Consider the following 14,889-nt stretch of genomic DNA (forward strand, 5'->3'; position numbering starts at 1 on the left):
TGGCTGAAAGCATGTCAGTCAAAAGAGGAGGCAACTAAAGGGCTGGGGGAAATTCCACCTTCTAAGTGAAATGATACAGGAAGTGCCAGACAGTCTAAAATCATTGCTTACAAACACATACTTACTTAACTTAGTGTAATACTAAATAATACATTTGAAAATGAAAATGAAAAACATTTCTCTGAAAACTGCACATTTGAGTTAGGTACAGTTACTTTAATGTTTAAGTCTAAATGCCTCTGTTAATCACAACTCAGCAGACAGTGTCCAACCACGAACTTGAAAAACAACATTCTGCACAGAAAGTCAGATATTGACAATTTTGATGAAAACACAGGGCACAACAACTAACACGCATCGCCTTAAAATCGAGAAAACTATTTCACAAAGAATTGCTTAAGTTCATTATTTGTTTATTAATCAGAGGGGTTTGTCATTAGAGTGCTTAAAGTTATATATGAGATTTGAGGTGGGCCCAAGAGGTGAAATAGGATGCATTTGTTACCAGCTAAGTTAAAGTAAGAAGTAGTTTTGTATGATTTATATATATTCACTTTTTGAAGTTTGCCATTATCAGCATTACAGGCACATACCCCATTATATTATCCTCGCTGGGAAAGAAAGAAACATCCATCTCATGACTAATTTTATTGATGCTACAAGGAAAATTTTGTCTGAGAAATTGTGGATAAATGTATTTTAGAAGGAAATATATTTCTGAATAATGCTTTGAAATGTTTGATTTGAACATATTCATTATCACGCAATCACTTACATACAAACTTCAACTTGAACTGGAAGTATATTTACATTAATGATGTATAACCATATGTAGGCATATCACCAATTATGATCTAATGTCTGTAAGAGAGAAATATATAATCATACTGGTGCTGGGAAATTTAAAAAGCACTGGGGTTGATTCTCAGCTAGGTCATATATTTCTCTTTTAAACAAATACAGTTTTGATAATCAATGTAAAACATTGATGTCAAAATGAATTACAACATTACCTTAACATGGCGTGAGGTTTAAACAATATGTGGGGTGCGGTGATAAGTCTGTATATATAATCTAAAAGGTTTGCACATTAATACCGGGAACATCATTTAATGCATTTAACCTACATACTAGAACAGCAATTGCAAGGCAGCGATTGGACAAGCACATTACCAACAATGCCCAATTTGCTAAAGAGCTAATTTAAAATCTAGTTATCCTGCATTCTCTTGTACAGAGCCTACATATCCTATGATGCTCAACTACATGCAGCAGTCCTGCTATAAAAGCTGCCTGCTAGAGCAGCTGGTTTTACATCATTTTGAGACTATTTATTTGGATAAACAAGGGGAAGTCAGCTCTTACAGGGATACCAAAGACTTGTCAGATATTTCCCCTGCTATGATTAAAGGTGGAGTATGTTACGGTAAGTGCTGACAATACTGGCAGACTTAACATAGCCCAAGACAACTATATCAGAATATCAGCATTTAAACCTGCAGTCATCAGCACATGAGGGAAGAACTAACAGCTTGTTAAATGCATGTTAAAACATTCAGTTGTAAGGCAGGGGATTCATGTTTCATCAGTGGAGAATACATTGTTTTTTTTTTGTTTTGTTTTGTTTTTTTAAATATTAGATTTAAAACTACAAATGATTATAAAACTATTGAAGAGTATAATGTAGATAACAAACAGCATATTTACATTTTTTGTCAGATCTACACCCCACTGTTGTAAACAATAGCTTAGTTTACATGCAAACATAAAAATAAAAAGTTTTTAGTTAATTTGTGTGACTTTTTAGCATGAGAAGATGATTTCTCAACCCTTTTTAGCCATATATGTTTTTGACCACGCAATTGCTAAAGCGTGAGGAATGTGCGTGACACAGCACGTGTGTGCTACGTCATATTCTCACAACACAGACAGAATGTGGAGTTTCTAAGCTGCATGTAAACAAAGCCAATGATAGGATTTTGGATTTGGGTTTTAAAAACATATCTTGGCAAGCTGCACTCTCATGCTTTTGGGCTTTATTTATTGACTTCCTAAAATTAGGTAGGTCAAAAGCTCTTTTAGCAAATTTAGCTTCAGTAGCGCTAACCCCACCTTTTATCCACCATTACCTGGAAAACAGGCTTCCGTTTTCCCGTATAAATCTTTGGGATGCCTACACCAATCGTCTGAGTTAATGAAAAAGTAATACCCATGTAAATATTGCCCCTCTTGTTGTTATTAAGTACATTTAACCTGTACCGAGAAATTCACATTTTCCATGTAACATGCCTCAAACTGGCCAAGCAGGTTAAAACTAATTGAAAAAACTAAAAGTTTGAAAAGTGTAAAACCATGCTGTCTACTGAGATAGAATAGAGTAGCGTCTAAATGTGCCATAATGTTGGGATTAGTTTGCAAAGGCTCTGCACAATACAAGATACTTTAAAAAAATGTCTTTCAAATATTCTGATCCATTCACTTTCATTCACACGACATTAACGGAAAATTCTTATGTTCTTAAAACCGTCACTTACAGCATCCGGCAGACCTACATGACTTCCGTGATTGATATGATGCACTGTAGTTCATCCAATACAGTTAACATTTTAAATAAAGGGCTCTGTTTTATCTCACTCATGCCAATGCAAGTCGTTTAATCTAGTGTATGCTGGGATTAAAATACTGCACTAAACCCTGTTTTAACTCACTCTAAGTACTACATTTGTAAGTGACTGAGCTGAAATAATATAAATACTACCAAAAAAATGTCTAGCTATTTTACCTCACTTACTATAACAACTCACTATTCTTCACTCTCAATCCTCCCTTTTACTGAAAGTAATGATAGATAGAACAAAAAATAGCTATTTTCGGGAGCACTAGTTCTTCATCTGTGGGTTTTCATATACAGTTCAGATTTTTGTCTTTATCAACAGAAGTTTCCACTGCAAAAACCAAACAAAACAACAACAAAATAAAACCAAAAAAACAACTTTCATGTTAGAAATTTAGTTGTGAATTTAAAGATTATAATCCCAAAATTATGGCAGCTAACTAACCCTACGGCACACTCTCACCTCCTTGAAGGTTAATGCATATTTGTTTTTACGTTTGAGCCTACGGATCCTTTTCTAACGAAAGAGTAAAAGTTATGTTGGTTAGTATGATTATAAATAGCCACTTCATTTACATACTACTGTAGTTAGTGTGGTAGTTCAAAGGCAGCTACTAGTGCTATGTCATGTCACATTATACCCACCCTACATGTTGTCTGGTTCTGCTGAACAGGCAATATATGAACATGAAAATGCATACAGCACAGAATATGATTGTGACACTTATACACAGCTGCCTTTGTAACTACGCATAAGCTTAAATGAATCATGTACCAATCCCTACAGCACACAGCACACCACACTGGTTATTAAACATTTGAATCAAATAATCATTGCAATTCCAATTAATAAAAAAATCCTTCTAATCAGGGTCTGTAAAACCAGCCGTACATGTATCTTTTCCGTGAATATTACCATCATGTGAGCATTTCAAAACCATATCACTGTGATATCTTATTTAAGACAAGTACTTAAGCATTACAGGAGCCATAACACGCCCGAATATAATTGTGGCTTTCCCTCAAGATGTTATATGCAATGTATGTTAGGGTAAAAATACCCTAACAATTAAATTACTGTCTAATAGACAATATACCATTTAAATTGTCAGATACTAGACATGTAGGCAACTAGATTAGCATATGGCATTTAAGACTAGTTTTATTACTAATAATGTTGCAGTTTTAGAACATAGCAAAAGCAAAGTAACTTTGTCATCATACTTCATGAGATGTTTCACTAGAAAACCCATTTGAATTTCAGATGACAATTGTTATATAATTAGGAAACCCCCTTTAATGTCATACATGTTACTTTTATGGACCATGGCAATATATGTATCATAAAAAAAACATGCAGCCCTTAAAAAAATCCACTAGAATGTGGGTATTGATAAGAACTGCCCAAATCAGCGTGCTTTCAATTTTTACTTGAAATCCACCACAATGCATGTAACCTAGTGCTGCTGCTTTTATTCTCATAGTCATTCACAATAAAATGTTCAATACATTTAAACCAAATGAGACTTGCTAAAATGACATTTGTTATGCTGTGATGACCTGGCCTGTGATGACCTGGGGCCTGTTTTACCTATATATATATATATATATATATATATATATATATATATATATATATATATATACACATATACACACACACACACACACACACACACATATATATATAAGTGACTGAAAAGTAAACAAGTTTTTAATATCAGCAACCAACTGATATTGATTACACCATCTTTGATATCAAAAGTTTAAAAAAAAAAGTGATTTTATGATATCAGAAATTTATTTTTTGACAGCAAGGCAAATGGGAACTACAAATGGTGTGTTTCTTGATATGAATATTTCAAATTTTGATACTTCAAATTGTGTCATGCTGTACATGCTAAAACGACTCATTCTCAGAACTTATTGTGCATGCAGGAGTGCGAGTACATGCAGTGATGCACATTAGCGATGGAGAGAAATATGGGATTTCACATTCCTTTAACTGCAATAACTGCGTTTTAAAAAAGCAAATCTCAATAATTTAAGAGGTAAAAATACTCAAATGTTCTGCCCTTACCTAACGCACATTACCTTTCACGTTTAAACACGACAAGGATTTCGACATGGTATATTATATACCGAAAAAAAAATTGTATAAACTCTTTTAAGAGCCATATGCTGTTGAACGCTTATCAATTTTTAACTCATGAAAGTGCAATATAGAAACAGGCCCCTGAGATGGATTCAGACTCAAGACTACAGTTAGATACAAGTGCAAAAGACCATTAAGCTCCCAAATAATAATTTTTCCCAATAATAATCTATATTGTCAATGCTACTGTATACCGCCTGTATTCAGCTACATGTGCTTCAGAAAACCAGCTTTGAAATAATTTACCAAATATTATATATATATATATACATCCAGATGGTAAAATAAGAGCTTTCTGTTTTCTAATTTAAACCACATGTTATGAAGTGGCTGAAGGTGGTATATTTTGTTTTGAAGCATTGGGATTTCCTACTAAAAAAAACATGACACTTCATTAATTATTTTTTAATTATGAATAGCTGGCCAGCGAAAACATTTGCTCATGCGATATTGGTACACTTGATTGCTGATGAAAAAATAAATAATAAAAAAACAAAACAGAGAGAGTTGCCTGTTTACAGAAAAAAAGTTTCACATACCTTTGGTTGAAGGTTAGGATGGAGCAAAACATAGCCATTCGGGTCGATTGCAAAATAGTAACCATTTGGGCCAATCTGAAAAGGAAAAGAAAGGATGCTATAATTAATCACAAAGCCATCATGTGCATAATCATTCTAAACCCTGGGGCAGATTAAACCTGCTGAAGCTGGAACTACAGACACTATTATAACAGAGGCCACATTTGAATTAGGGGCAAGTCTCGTGTCAACTTGAAACTGATGAATTACAGTGCCTTGTGTAGCAGGTTGTTCTTTGATATTATATTACATATTTTGATACACACTCATACCCTTCTTTCCTTGAACTTATTTGATGTTTAACCATTGTTTTTTTCTTTATTTCCTGCATTCTGGTTTTGATACTTACTGTAAAGCGAGGCGTGAGCCTCTTAATGTCCTCAAGAGACACGTCGATTGCCATCACTCCGAGAATCAGCTGGTTCTGTTTGTTAAAAGAAAACACTGTGTGGTTAGGTATCAGCTGGTCTTGTCATCATGGGATTCTTTCCCTCGATAGCGTTGGCTCTGTCACTGAATGTACGGTGGCACTCGAGGAGACCATAGGATTATATGAGCTAAAAACCTTCCTTTGAACCTGTAACTGATTTATCCACCTCATTACTGTGGTGTTACAAATGATTACTAATATATACTATATATATAATATATATATATATATATATATATATATATATATATAAGATATATATATATATATAATAAACAGAGGTGACTGAGGGTGGCACTTTCGAAAAGGAATGTAACACCTTGGTCACCAGTTGAATAACAGTTCTGGTTGTTTATAAATGGAGGTCATTTGCATCGGCTACCAATGCATGATGAAATAAGAAAACAATTCACACCTGTCTTGGAACAGCACCTTTCTCACTTGACTTGAGCTCTTTGGTTTTGTTGAAGACTGGCAGCGTTCCGGTGATAACAAGACCAAGTTCCTATTGGACAAACAAAGTGAGACAAATACATACAAACACAAAGAGATAAAACAAGAAAATGTGGACAATTAGCACATTTTCTGTCATAATATTACATTATCATCTTTAAACATGTACTTCAGCTAAAAACACTGAATAGCATTATGTTGGCTAATAGAATATTCAATATTGTGACAATCTAGAGATCTGCCAACAGGAGGCAGCACTCAGCACTGTGGATCTGGTGTGGATTCGGCAATCTAGGAATGCATTATGGTACGCTGCAATACTCTGTATAATTATTATGAATTAAGCTGAGAAGCTGCCATTATAGTGATAAAAATAAATTTTGAGAAAATAAAATATTGCTGTATATACAATAAAAATGTGTGTTTTCGTTCTTATAAATTACTTGAAAAGGAAAAAGTTGATAATGTCAAAGAGTGCTGCAAACTGTATGCTGTTTTATCACAACATCCTTTCTATTTCCAGTAACAGGCAGATGTGAGTTACAATAACAGGTCAACAGCCTGGTGACCATGAAAAAGCAGATACATCTATCATTTTGTAAATGCATGTAACTAGCAACTGGTTTAAACCAGTACTCAAGTCTGCTCATTATTCTTCAGATATGAAAGTCATTTACTGTAACCATATGCAGACATGGCACAGTAAAATGATTGTAAAGCTCTGGCCAAAAGTTTGCATCACCTATAGAGTTAACTCATTTGGCTTCATCAGTGAGACCTGCAGAACAATGTTACGTTAACATATTGAATTACATACCGTTTTTTTTGTTTTCCATAGAATTAACGAAAAAAAAATGAAAAATGTGACAATCTAACATGAAATACTGCACTACTATTATGGCTTCCAGTAGTTTTATGATATTATCTTGTAGGTTCTTTGATACATGATGTTAAATAAAATATCTAAATTATGTTCATATAGTGTTTTATTATTATTATTATTTTAATTATGTCTCATCCTAAAATTCTAGGTGATGCAAAACTTTGGGCCATAACTGTCCTAAAAAAGTGCCTCAAATTCAAATGTGTGACACAGGATGAATTGAAAGTTTGTTCTTGTGTGATTATCCTACTGGGAAGATAGATGCGTATTAATCTTTTGAATCCAGCCCAGTTGAACGGGACTATAAGTGCTATGTGAGGCACTGCCATGACAGATTTGAACCCCCCTATAATTGTAATGGCATTAAAACAAAGCTTGTCTTATTTGTAGAGTGGTTACGAAATTTGACCTGGGAGCGTGTGGCTGTGTGTGTGTAATATCTGCTTTAGGCAAGTTCAGTGACACATTCAGGGGTAGATGTACTAAGATGGGCCAGTCGCAGCGCAAACATACCGCAATTTGCTTTTCTGTTGCAACAATTTGCAAAGTATACATTTTGTCATATGTACTAAGAGAAAATAATTTAATAAAGAGAGCCGCAGTATAATAATTTAAACATATGTTGTGTCAGCTCAGCTAGATCTCTAGCATTGTGAGAATCATGCATCATTTTTTCAAATAAATAATGAAAGGCAGTTTAATCCCATCAGATTCTGTAGTGGGGCCCCCACCTTCACCCCCAAATAAAAAAGGTTTTTCTACCAAAAAGCCCCTCGCTAAACCGGATATGTTTGTCAGACTTAAGGAGGTGTCAGGTTTAAAAACAATACAATAAAATCGCACACACATACATTTATAGTGCTCAATGTATTTTAAATATAAATCATTGCGCTGAAATAACACTAATGTGTTTTGGGTAGGCAACACATTACATTATGTACAAATATAAATCTGTACAGTATACATATACAGTATACAGTACAGTAGTAAAATAAATAAAAAAATCTTTCTGCTTCATTGACAAGTTATGATACTTACAGGAGGCCAGTCAGTTCTCATTAATAAGAAATTACAAAGGACCAGCAATAAATGTAGCATTATACCACTAATTCGTATTATCATGAGTAGCCTATAACCTAAATGTATACTGTCAGTTTGTATTTAAGTTAGTCAGTGGTGCAGTGCTAAATTGTGCACAATTACAAACCACCTGCACATTAGTATTTCCTATTCCTTCACAGATGTTCAGAATAAGCTGGAGGGGTTAGCGGCACATGTGTGCAGTCTATTGCTCCCAACACGTTGGGGAAACCAGAAATATCATTGGATTTCTTTTAAGGCTTGTAAGTACACCCTGCTTTTAGGGCAAAATAGGCATTTGTGTGTTCGCCTCAAAAATGCATTGAGCACAACGGACAATGCACGAGAAAAGGCGACAATTGCGACTGTTTAAAACATGCTTTCAAAGTTTAACAAATTGATGAAATTGTAAGTGTTGATATTGCTCATTATAATATTTGATATTTAATATAATGATATTTTATATCATTTCCACTCTCCACCTGCTTTTTGCGAATTTCTGCAAGAACGCACATATTTACATATTCATCTAAGGCTGAACAGCAAAAAATAAATAAAAAAAAAACTGCTGTCGCAAAGCATACCCTAAAAAGTCGCCAAAAGCATTGCACATGTTTAGTCCATTTCACCCTAGTCTTCTGACTCATTTGCAACTGGTTTGCGACTATTGCGACTGTCGCAACTCTTTAGTACATCTACCCCTCAGAGTCAGACTGCTTCTGTCTCCCAGAATTCATAAAGTAACTTGTAAAAACACACAGTAATCAGTAATTTGGTAACATTTTTGTTAATTACAGTTGTTATACAATATTATGATTTTTTTTCATTACCCTAACCATACCCTGAACCATAACAACCTATTACCAGTTAATAATAGTAAATCTACAGATATTCCGAATTAACTCAATGGAGTGAATCGTTTAGGGAGCTTGAAGTGGAGAGAATCATTTAGACGTCACTGTTAAAGTGAGGTTTATATAAAGCATGACCTTTTATTTCAAAATGGTAAACCACTATGGTTGAATCTTTATTCTACATTTATCAAACAAGTAATAAAAGTTTAAGAAGTGCAATGAAAATGTTACATACAATAGAAAAATTACTGAACAGCTCCACCTAGTGTTTCAATTTAAGATCTGTGCTGCTTTATCAATCATAAGGCAGGGTAATAAGCTTGAGCATGCCAGTGCATCTACACATGCTCCTTACAAATTAGTTTCATACAGGTGTGGCATATGAAATTTGCAAAACAGGTATTATCAACCAGGTTTGCAAGGGAACAGGTGCAAGCCACAAATAACATGCACAAATATGCATTTATGCAAATTCATTTTGGAATGATTTAATAGGATATATTAGTAATGTGGTCTATTGTAGTGATCCAAGCAGCAGCAGATCTTAAAGCCAACTGCCTCTTACTCTAAATTAATCTGACGGGCGTTTTTCCTTCAGGGGTTTATTGACCTCTTAAATTCACTAAAAATACAGTGGTTAGCATTTCATTGGGTTAACATGTTAAATGATATTTAGATCATTAAAATAGACCCCAATGTGTTTTTGATGTTCTGCATCCACCCATATGGTGTACTCGTGAACAAGATGTACCTCAGTGTGCCTTTCTATATACTTTCAGAGGTGCAAATAAGTAATAACATCTTCATTATAACTTTTTTCTTTAAAATATTTATGTCAATACTAGCATTGTGCTTTGCTTTGCCATACTGTAAACATAATGCACTGTATGCATCCTATATTGGAATGTTTTTAATGGAGTTCACATGCTGCATCATGCTTGTGTTAAACAGGGACTGACAAAATCGCAGAAAAGATAATCCTGGGAAAGTGATAGACAATTAACAGATTCCCACATGTATGGTTGCAGATTATTCAAATGAAAAACCTGTTTAGCACACACCTTACTTATGTATTTACATAAAAAGTTTGCTTTTGATAGTATGAGGGTGTTGTCACTTATGGGCACCACTGTGCAATTTTAAGCAATAAATAAACAACAGCACTTACCTTACAACAAAATTCCAAATTACTAGTGTTAAAGACAAAGCAACTTGGTATCACTATAGCAGAAGAGACTGTCAGATAAATTCTTACACACTGTAGATTTATAGGGGCTGATGTAAGGATTGGCGCAATGCAAACAATTGCGGCTGCAAAATCCAAATTGCCTAGCGGCCAGGCAATCATTTTGCACTGTGGCCTATGTAAGTTTAAGAGCAATGCAAATTACTCAACATGCACAAATAATGAGCTGAAATCATGATAATGAGGATCGCAATGAGCGCTGCCTGTGCATCGGGCTACTTAGCGGTCGCACTTATAGTCCACAGGTGAGGTGAGTTAGCTGAAATTAAGTTATTTGGAAAAGCCTCAGCCAACATTAGTTATGCTACCAAAGAGTCCTCTACAGTAAACCAGGTGATGAAAAGGTGGCAGGACCTGAGGCGTCAAACAAAAGCGAAACTTGCAATGCAGCACAGGCATGCAGCAAGAAGAGGAAGAAGGCCGCCTTCCACATCACAGCTGACAATGTTGGAGAGGCAAGCGTACAGGACAATCCATCCCAAACAAAGTGACCTTGATTTTGAAAATCCTTACATCTCATTATAATGTTTGCGCCCGCTTAGCATTCTAGATCCCTGACAAAGTCCTTGCTCTTTTCTTCATTTGAATACATTTCAATATCATTTAAATGGACAATGATGGCAAAGTGCTAATTTGATAACGGGTGCTGAATGGCAGGTAAAAATCATTCTTTACATACGCACATTTTTAGTGACCGCTAAGGTCCCACTTTACGCCAGCTAAACACGTTTTTTGGCAGCAATATGGATGTTTTGCAGTCGCAAATCACTTTGCACGTATCTTTACATCAGACCCATAATGTATGTGTTTTGTGAGAAATAAGATTAAACTAACAATTTAGCATATACATTCAAACAAATATATATATATATCACATTCATTCATTCATTCATATATATATATATATATATATATATATATATATATATATATATATATATATATATATAGCAAGGTGGAGGGTCAGATTTTCCTCCCTGCCTAAAAAAAATGTGAAAATGCACATTTTGTTTAATTTAATTGCTTTTGGTTAATTTAACTATATTTGTGTTAATTGTTGTATTGTTAATTATCCCCTGCACCTGGCTATCATTGTAAATTAGAGCCAGGTGCAGGGTATTTAAGGAAAGCAGCCAGTTTGCTTGTTGCTGCTATGGAGTGAAAAGCCCAGCTGCAAGTCGTTAAGGTCTGTTGGAAACCTATATTTGGTTTTGTAAACAAGTGTATTAGTGTTTTGCTTTGGTGTTATATATCAGGTAAACAGCTTAGCTGTCCTGTGTGTTAGTCAGGGACGGGCATAGTTTAGTTAGTGCTCGATGAGAGCTAGGTGTTTGTTTTGTTTTTGTTTGTTGGTTTATTTTTTAATAAAAGTGTGCGGAAGTGCTAAAAAACTAAATTTTCTTCTCTAGGTCACATTTTTAAAGGGGCACGAACCCGAACTACGGCCAGCCTGTTTACTATATATATATATATATATATATATATATATATATATATATATATATATATATATATATATATATATATATATATAAGAAAGGAGGTATAACTGCACACAAATGAAAAACATGCAAATAGGTTTTTTCAATGTAAACAAAGGGTTTAAATGATTAGAATATAATTTATTTCAGTATGTTTCAGACAAACATTCTTTCAACAGCTGTGTATAAAGAAAAGTAAACAGGTATATAAACACATACCAGTGCATCCAGGTACACATTTGTCCATTGTACTTGTTTGGCCTTCTTATCAGCCAACACCATTGGTCTTCCCAACACGTCAAGGTACTCCTAAGAATAAAAAACAGTTGTCACATTTTCTTTAACATGCTTCTTAAGCCCCTTTCATACACAAATGCCACTACTGTGTGGTCTCAAAATCTTTAAAATACCCATTAACACAGCAAATTGCACATTTTACGGCTGTAGAGTACCATCATCAGCCTTTCACACAGCCAAAGAGATCCTGTGAGTGCAACTTTCAAACCTGACCGTCAACAGATCGTTTCCGTGGCAACGGCGATTCACCCATAAATCACAACATCACGCACCACCCTTCTACTTGTGATCACCTCCTCGTCAGCCAGGAAAATGTTAATAATTCCTTAACTTATTACAGACTCCAATTACTACATCGTTCTTGATTGTATTTGAATAAAGTGAAAGTGTGTAACACTAACGACAAAAATACCCAACACATCCAGTGTACAGTCATGAGGGATGCTGACTTTAAATACACTCCCACTATAGCACAGTGCCGGCATAGCCTTTCACACAGGAGTCAAGACAGTTCAGAGATGGCATAAAATATAGTATAGTATATATAATATATGTATAGGCAATTCACACAGACCAAAATGCCGCATCAATGCCATTTCTGAGCCTGTGTGAAAGGGGTATTCAAGAACTGAGCGACTATGAAAGAGTCATTGGGACATTTCAACAGGAATCCAAAGATATGTATGATGTACTTTCAGAAGATATGATAAAAGGTTACCTGGGTGTTGATCCTTATGGCTCCAATGGATGGAATTTCATAATAGTGTCCTATGAAATAACATTTTGAAATATATAAATATACCTCTGTCCCAGAAGATATATTATGTAATAATTAGTAATATTGCTTAACAGCAGAATGTGAAAGCAGATACAAAGTTATTACAATGTATAATTTGTAGCCATTTTGTGGTAAGTAAAAACTCTAGGCAAAATGCCGCCATAATGCATTTTTTAGTGTGGCACTGCTTGTAGGTTTAGATTGAAGCACTTAGTAAAGTGTTTGTCTACTTGTTTTACTTTAAAGCTCTGCGTATGTGCTACAGATCGCTTACGTATAGCATTGGCAAACTTAAAGGGTATGATTTGCTGCCTTTTTGAAATTTGCAAACAACTACATACTGTATATAGCAGTTTTTTTTTACAAATGCTTTACTAGAAAAAAAAGAAAAATACCTTTATTGGCACAGGCCATCCACTGAATTGGGCCTTTATCATAGTTGTGTTGACCAACAGAGAATGTAAATACACGGACCTAAAGAATCAAGAAATTCAAGATTTTATAATCGCCTTTTAACAAAATAATAAAAGAAATGACAGCCAATGGTCAGTCTAATCAATACAAACTGTTCAAAAACTGCAACATGATACATTAAATATAAATTAATGTTAAGTCTATGATTCAATGTCTTTATATTTGTCATGTTATAATTGCCACCCCAGGGTGTGCATTGCTGTGAATAATAACACTTTACTACTATCATTGCACCATATTCCTAGACTGTACACAAAGCCCTTTACATGCCATGCTGTGTACACTCACTTAATCCTGGGGAAAACAATTACACAATATATGCAAACAATTAAACAATATATGCAACACCTGCATATAAGGTATGCAGCAATTTTAACATACTGTAAGTGGAAAAAGTGATTGTATAGGATGAATCTCCTTGGTTACAGCACACAATCAATGTCCTCACATCCACAGCCACAGAAAGGTTGTCAAGCCTGCTCATCATTCACCCATAATTAATATCCCTTTTCAAAATGGGCATATGTCCAAAGAAATAATATTGCTAAAGGGGGTATAGAAATAAGCTAAACAAAATACATTTGCTGGAAAGTGTTTTATAATATTTTTAAGAAGTACATATAATATTAAAAAAGAAACAAAGGAAGCACACTATATATTTTTTTTGTTTTAAGCTTTGTCATTAAGGGGCCACAAATGACATATGATGTCTTTGATATCAGAAAAAAAGGTTGCTTTGGTACATATTGATCATGGGCTGAGCCAAGTAAATGATTGGCTCAGCTGGAGTGATGTCCATTACATCACCCCACTATGCTGTACATAATCTGATTGTGGGGTCTCACAACTTGAATTAAAGCTGTAACACTGCTTCAAATATAGTACTTGTTATGTATTCAAAGCATCCAATATATATATATATATATATATATATATATATATATATATATATATATATATATATATACACACAAGAAACCGGTGGGAACCCTTTTCCACCAGAAGGTGGTACAGATTGTATAATGTCTAAACATAGTCACACACAGAATTAATTGGAGTAGTTTCCCCTCAAAGAACTGCCTTTGGGGAAACCACTAATAATAATAATAATAATAATAATAATAATAATAATAATAATAATAATAATAATAATAATAATAATATACAGTAATTTGTCACATATCCGGCTGTGGTGGGAACAGAGTTTGGGCGGGTATGTAAACAGTCGGATGAATGAAATTTTAAATACCATTATACACAGCTGTAACAATTACTATATTCACACAAGTACTGTTTTGAGATTCTCTAGCTACAATACCTTCTTTTCTGGGTTGTATTTCTCAAAGATCTCCTGAGCTCGCTCTTCCCCTCCGTCAGTGAACAGCATGATGATCTTGTTGCAGTTGGCTCGAGAGACATTAAACTGGAAAGGACGGAAGTGTAAAAACCTTAAAAAGAAAACCCTTGCAAGAAACTATATATTATGGCTCGACTGGATATCAGTCACATTTGAACATTATCTCTGTGTTTAATCTTAGATGGTATAGTGCAGTGGTACTCAAAGTA

At 34.5% G+C, this 14,889-nt stretch overlaps 1 protein-coding gene across 10 annotated transcripts in view; it reads right to left on the bottom strand.

The window, feature by feature from the left end:
- The window catches only part of LOC121319909 (voltage-dependent calcium channel subunit alpha-2/delta-1-like), a 143,716-nt gene that overhangs the window by 26,843 nt on the left and 101,984 nt on the right, over nucleotides 1-14,889 (bottom strand). For 5 of the 10 annotated variants that reach the window (XM_041257858.1, XM_041257863.1, XM_041257856.1 and 2 more), the window contains 8 exons: nucleotides 14,642-14,746; nucleotides 13,245-13,323; nucleotides 12,790-12,839; nucleotides 11,994-12,083; nucleotides 6,193-6,282; nucleotides 5,697-5,771; nucleotides 5,309-5,383; nucleotides 2,130-2,186 (listed from right to left, as the gene is read on the bottom strand). In XM_041257858.1, coding sequence (XP_041113792.1) covers nucleotides 2,130-2,186; nucleotides 5,309-5,383; nucleotides 5,697-5,771; nucleotides 6,193-6,282; nucleotides 11,994-12,083; nucleotides 12,790-12,839; nucleotides 13,245-13,323; nucleotides 14,642-14,746 — 621 coding nt within the window. Of the gene's footprint in view, nucleotides 1-2,129; nucleotides 2,187-3,077; nucleotides 3,132-5,308; nucleotides 5,384-5,696; nucleotides 5,772-6,192; nucleotides 6,283-11,993; nucleotides 12,084-12,789; nucleotides 12,840-13,244; nucleotides 13,324-14,641; nucleotides 14,747-14,889 lie in introns of all 10 variants that reach the window. The other 5 variants (XM_041257860.1, XM_041257861.1, XM_041257866.1 and 2 more) reach the window with 2 other exon arrangements.

This window comes from Polyodon spathula, chromosome 8 (assembly GCF_017654505.1).
Source record: "Polyodon spathula isolate WHYD16114869_AA chromosome 8, ASM1765450v1, whole genome shotgun sequence".
Lineage (NCBI taxonomy): Eukaryota > Metazoa > Chordata > Actinopteri > Acipenseriformes > Polyodontidae > Polyodon > Polyodon spathula.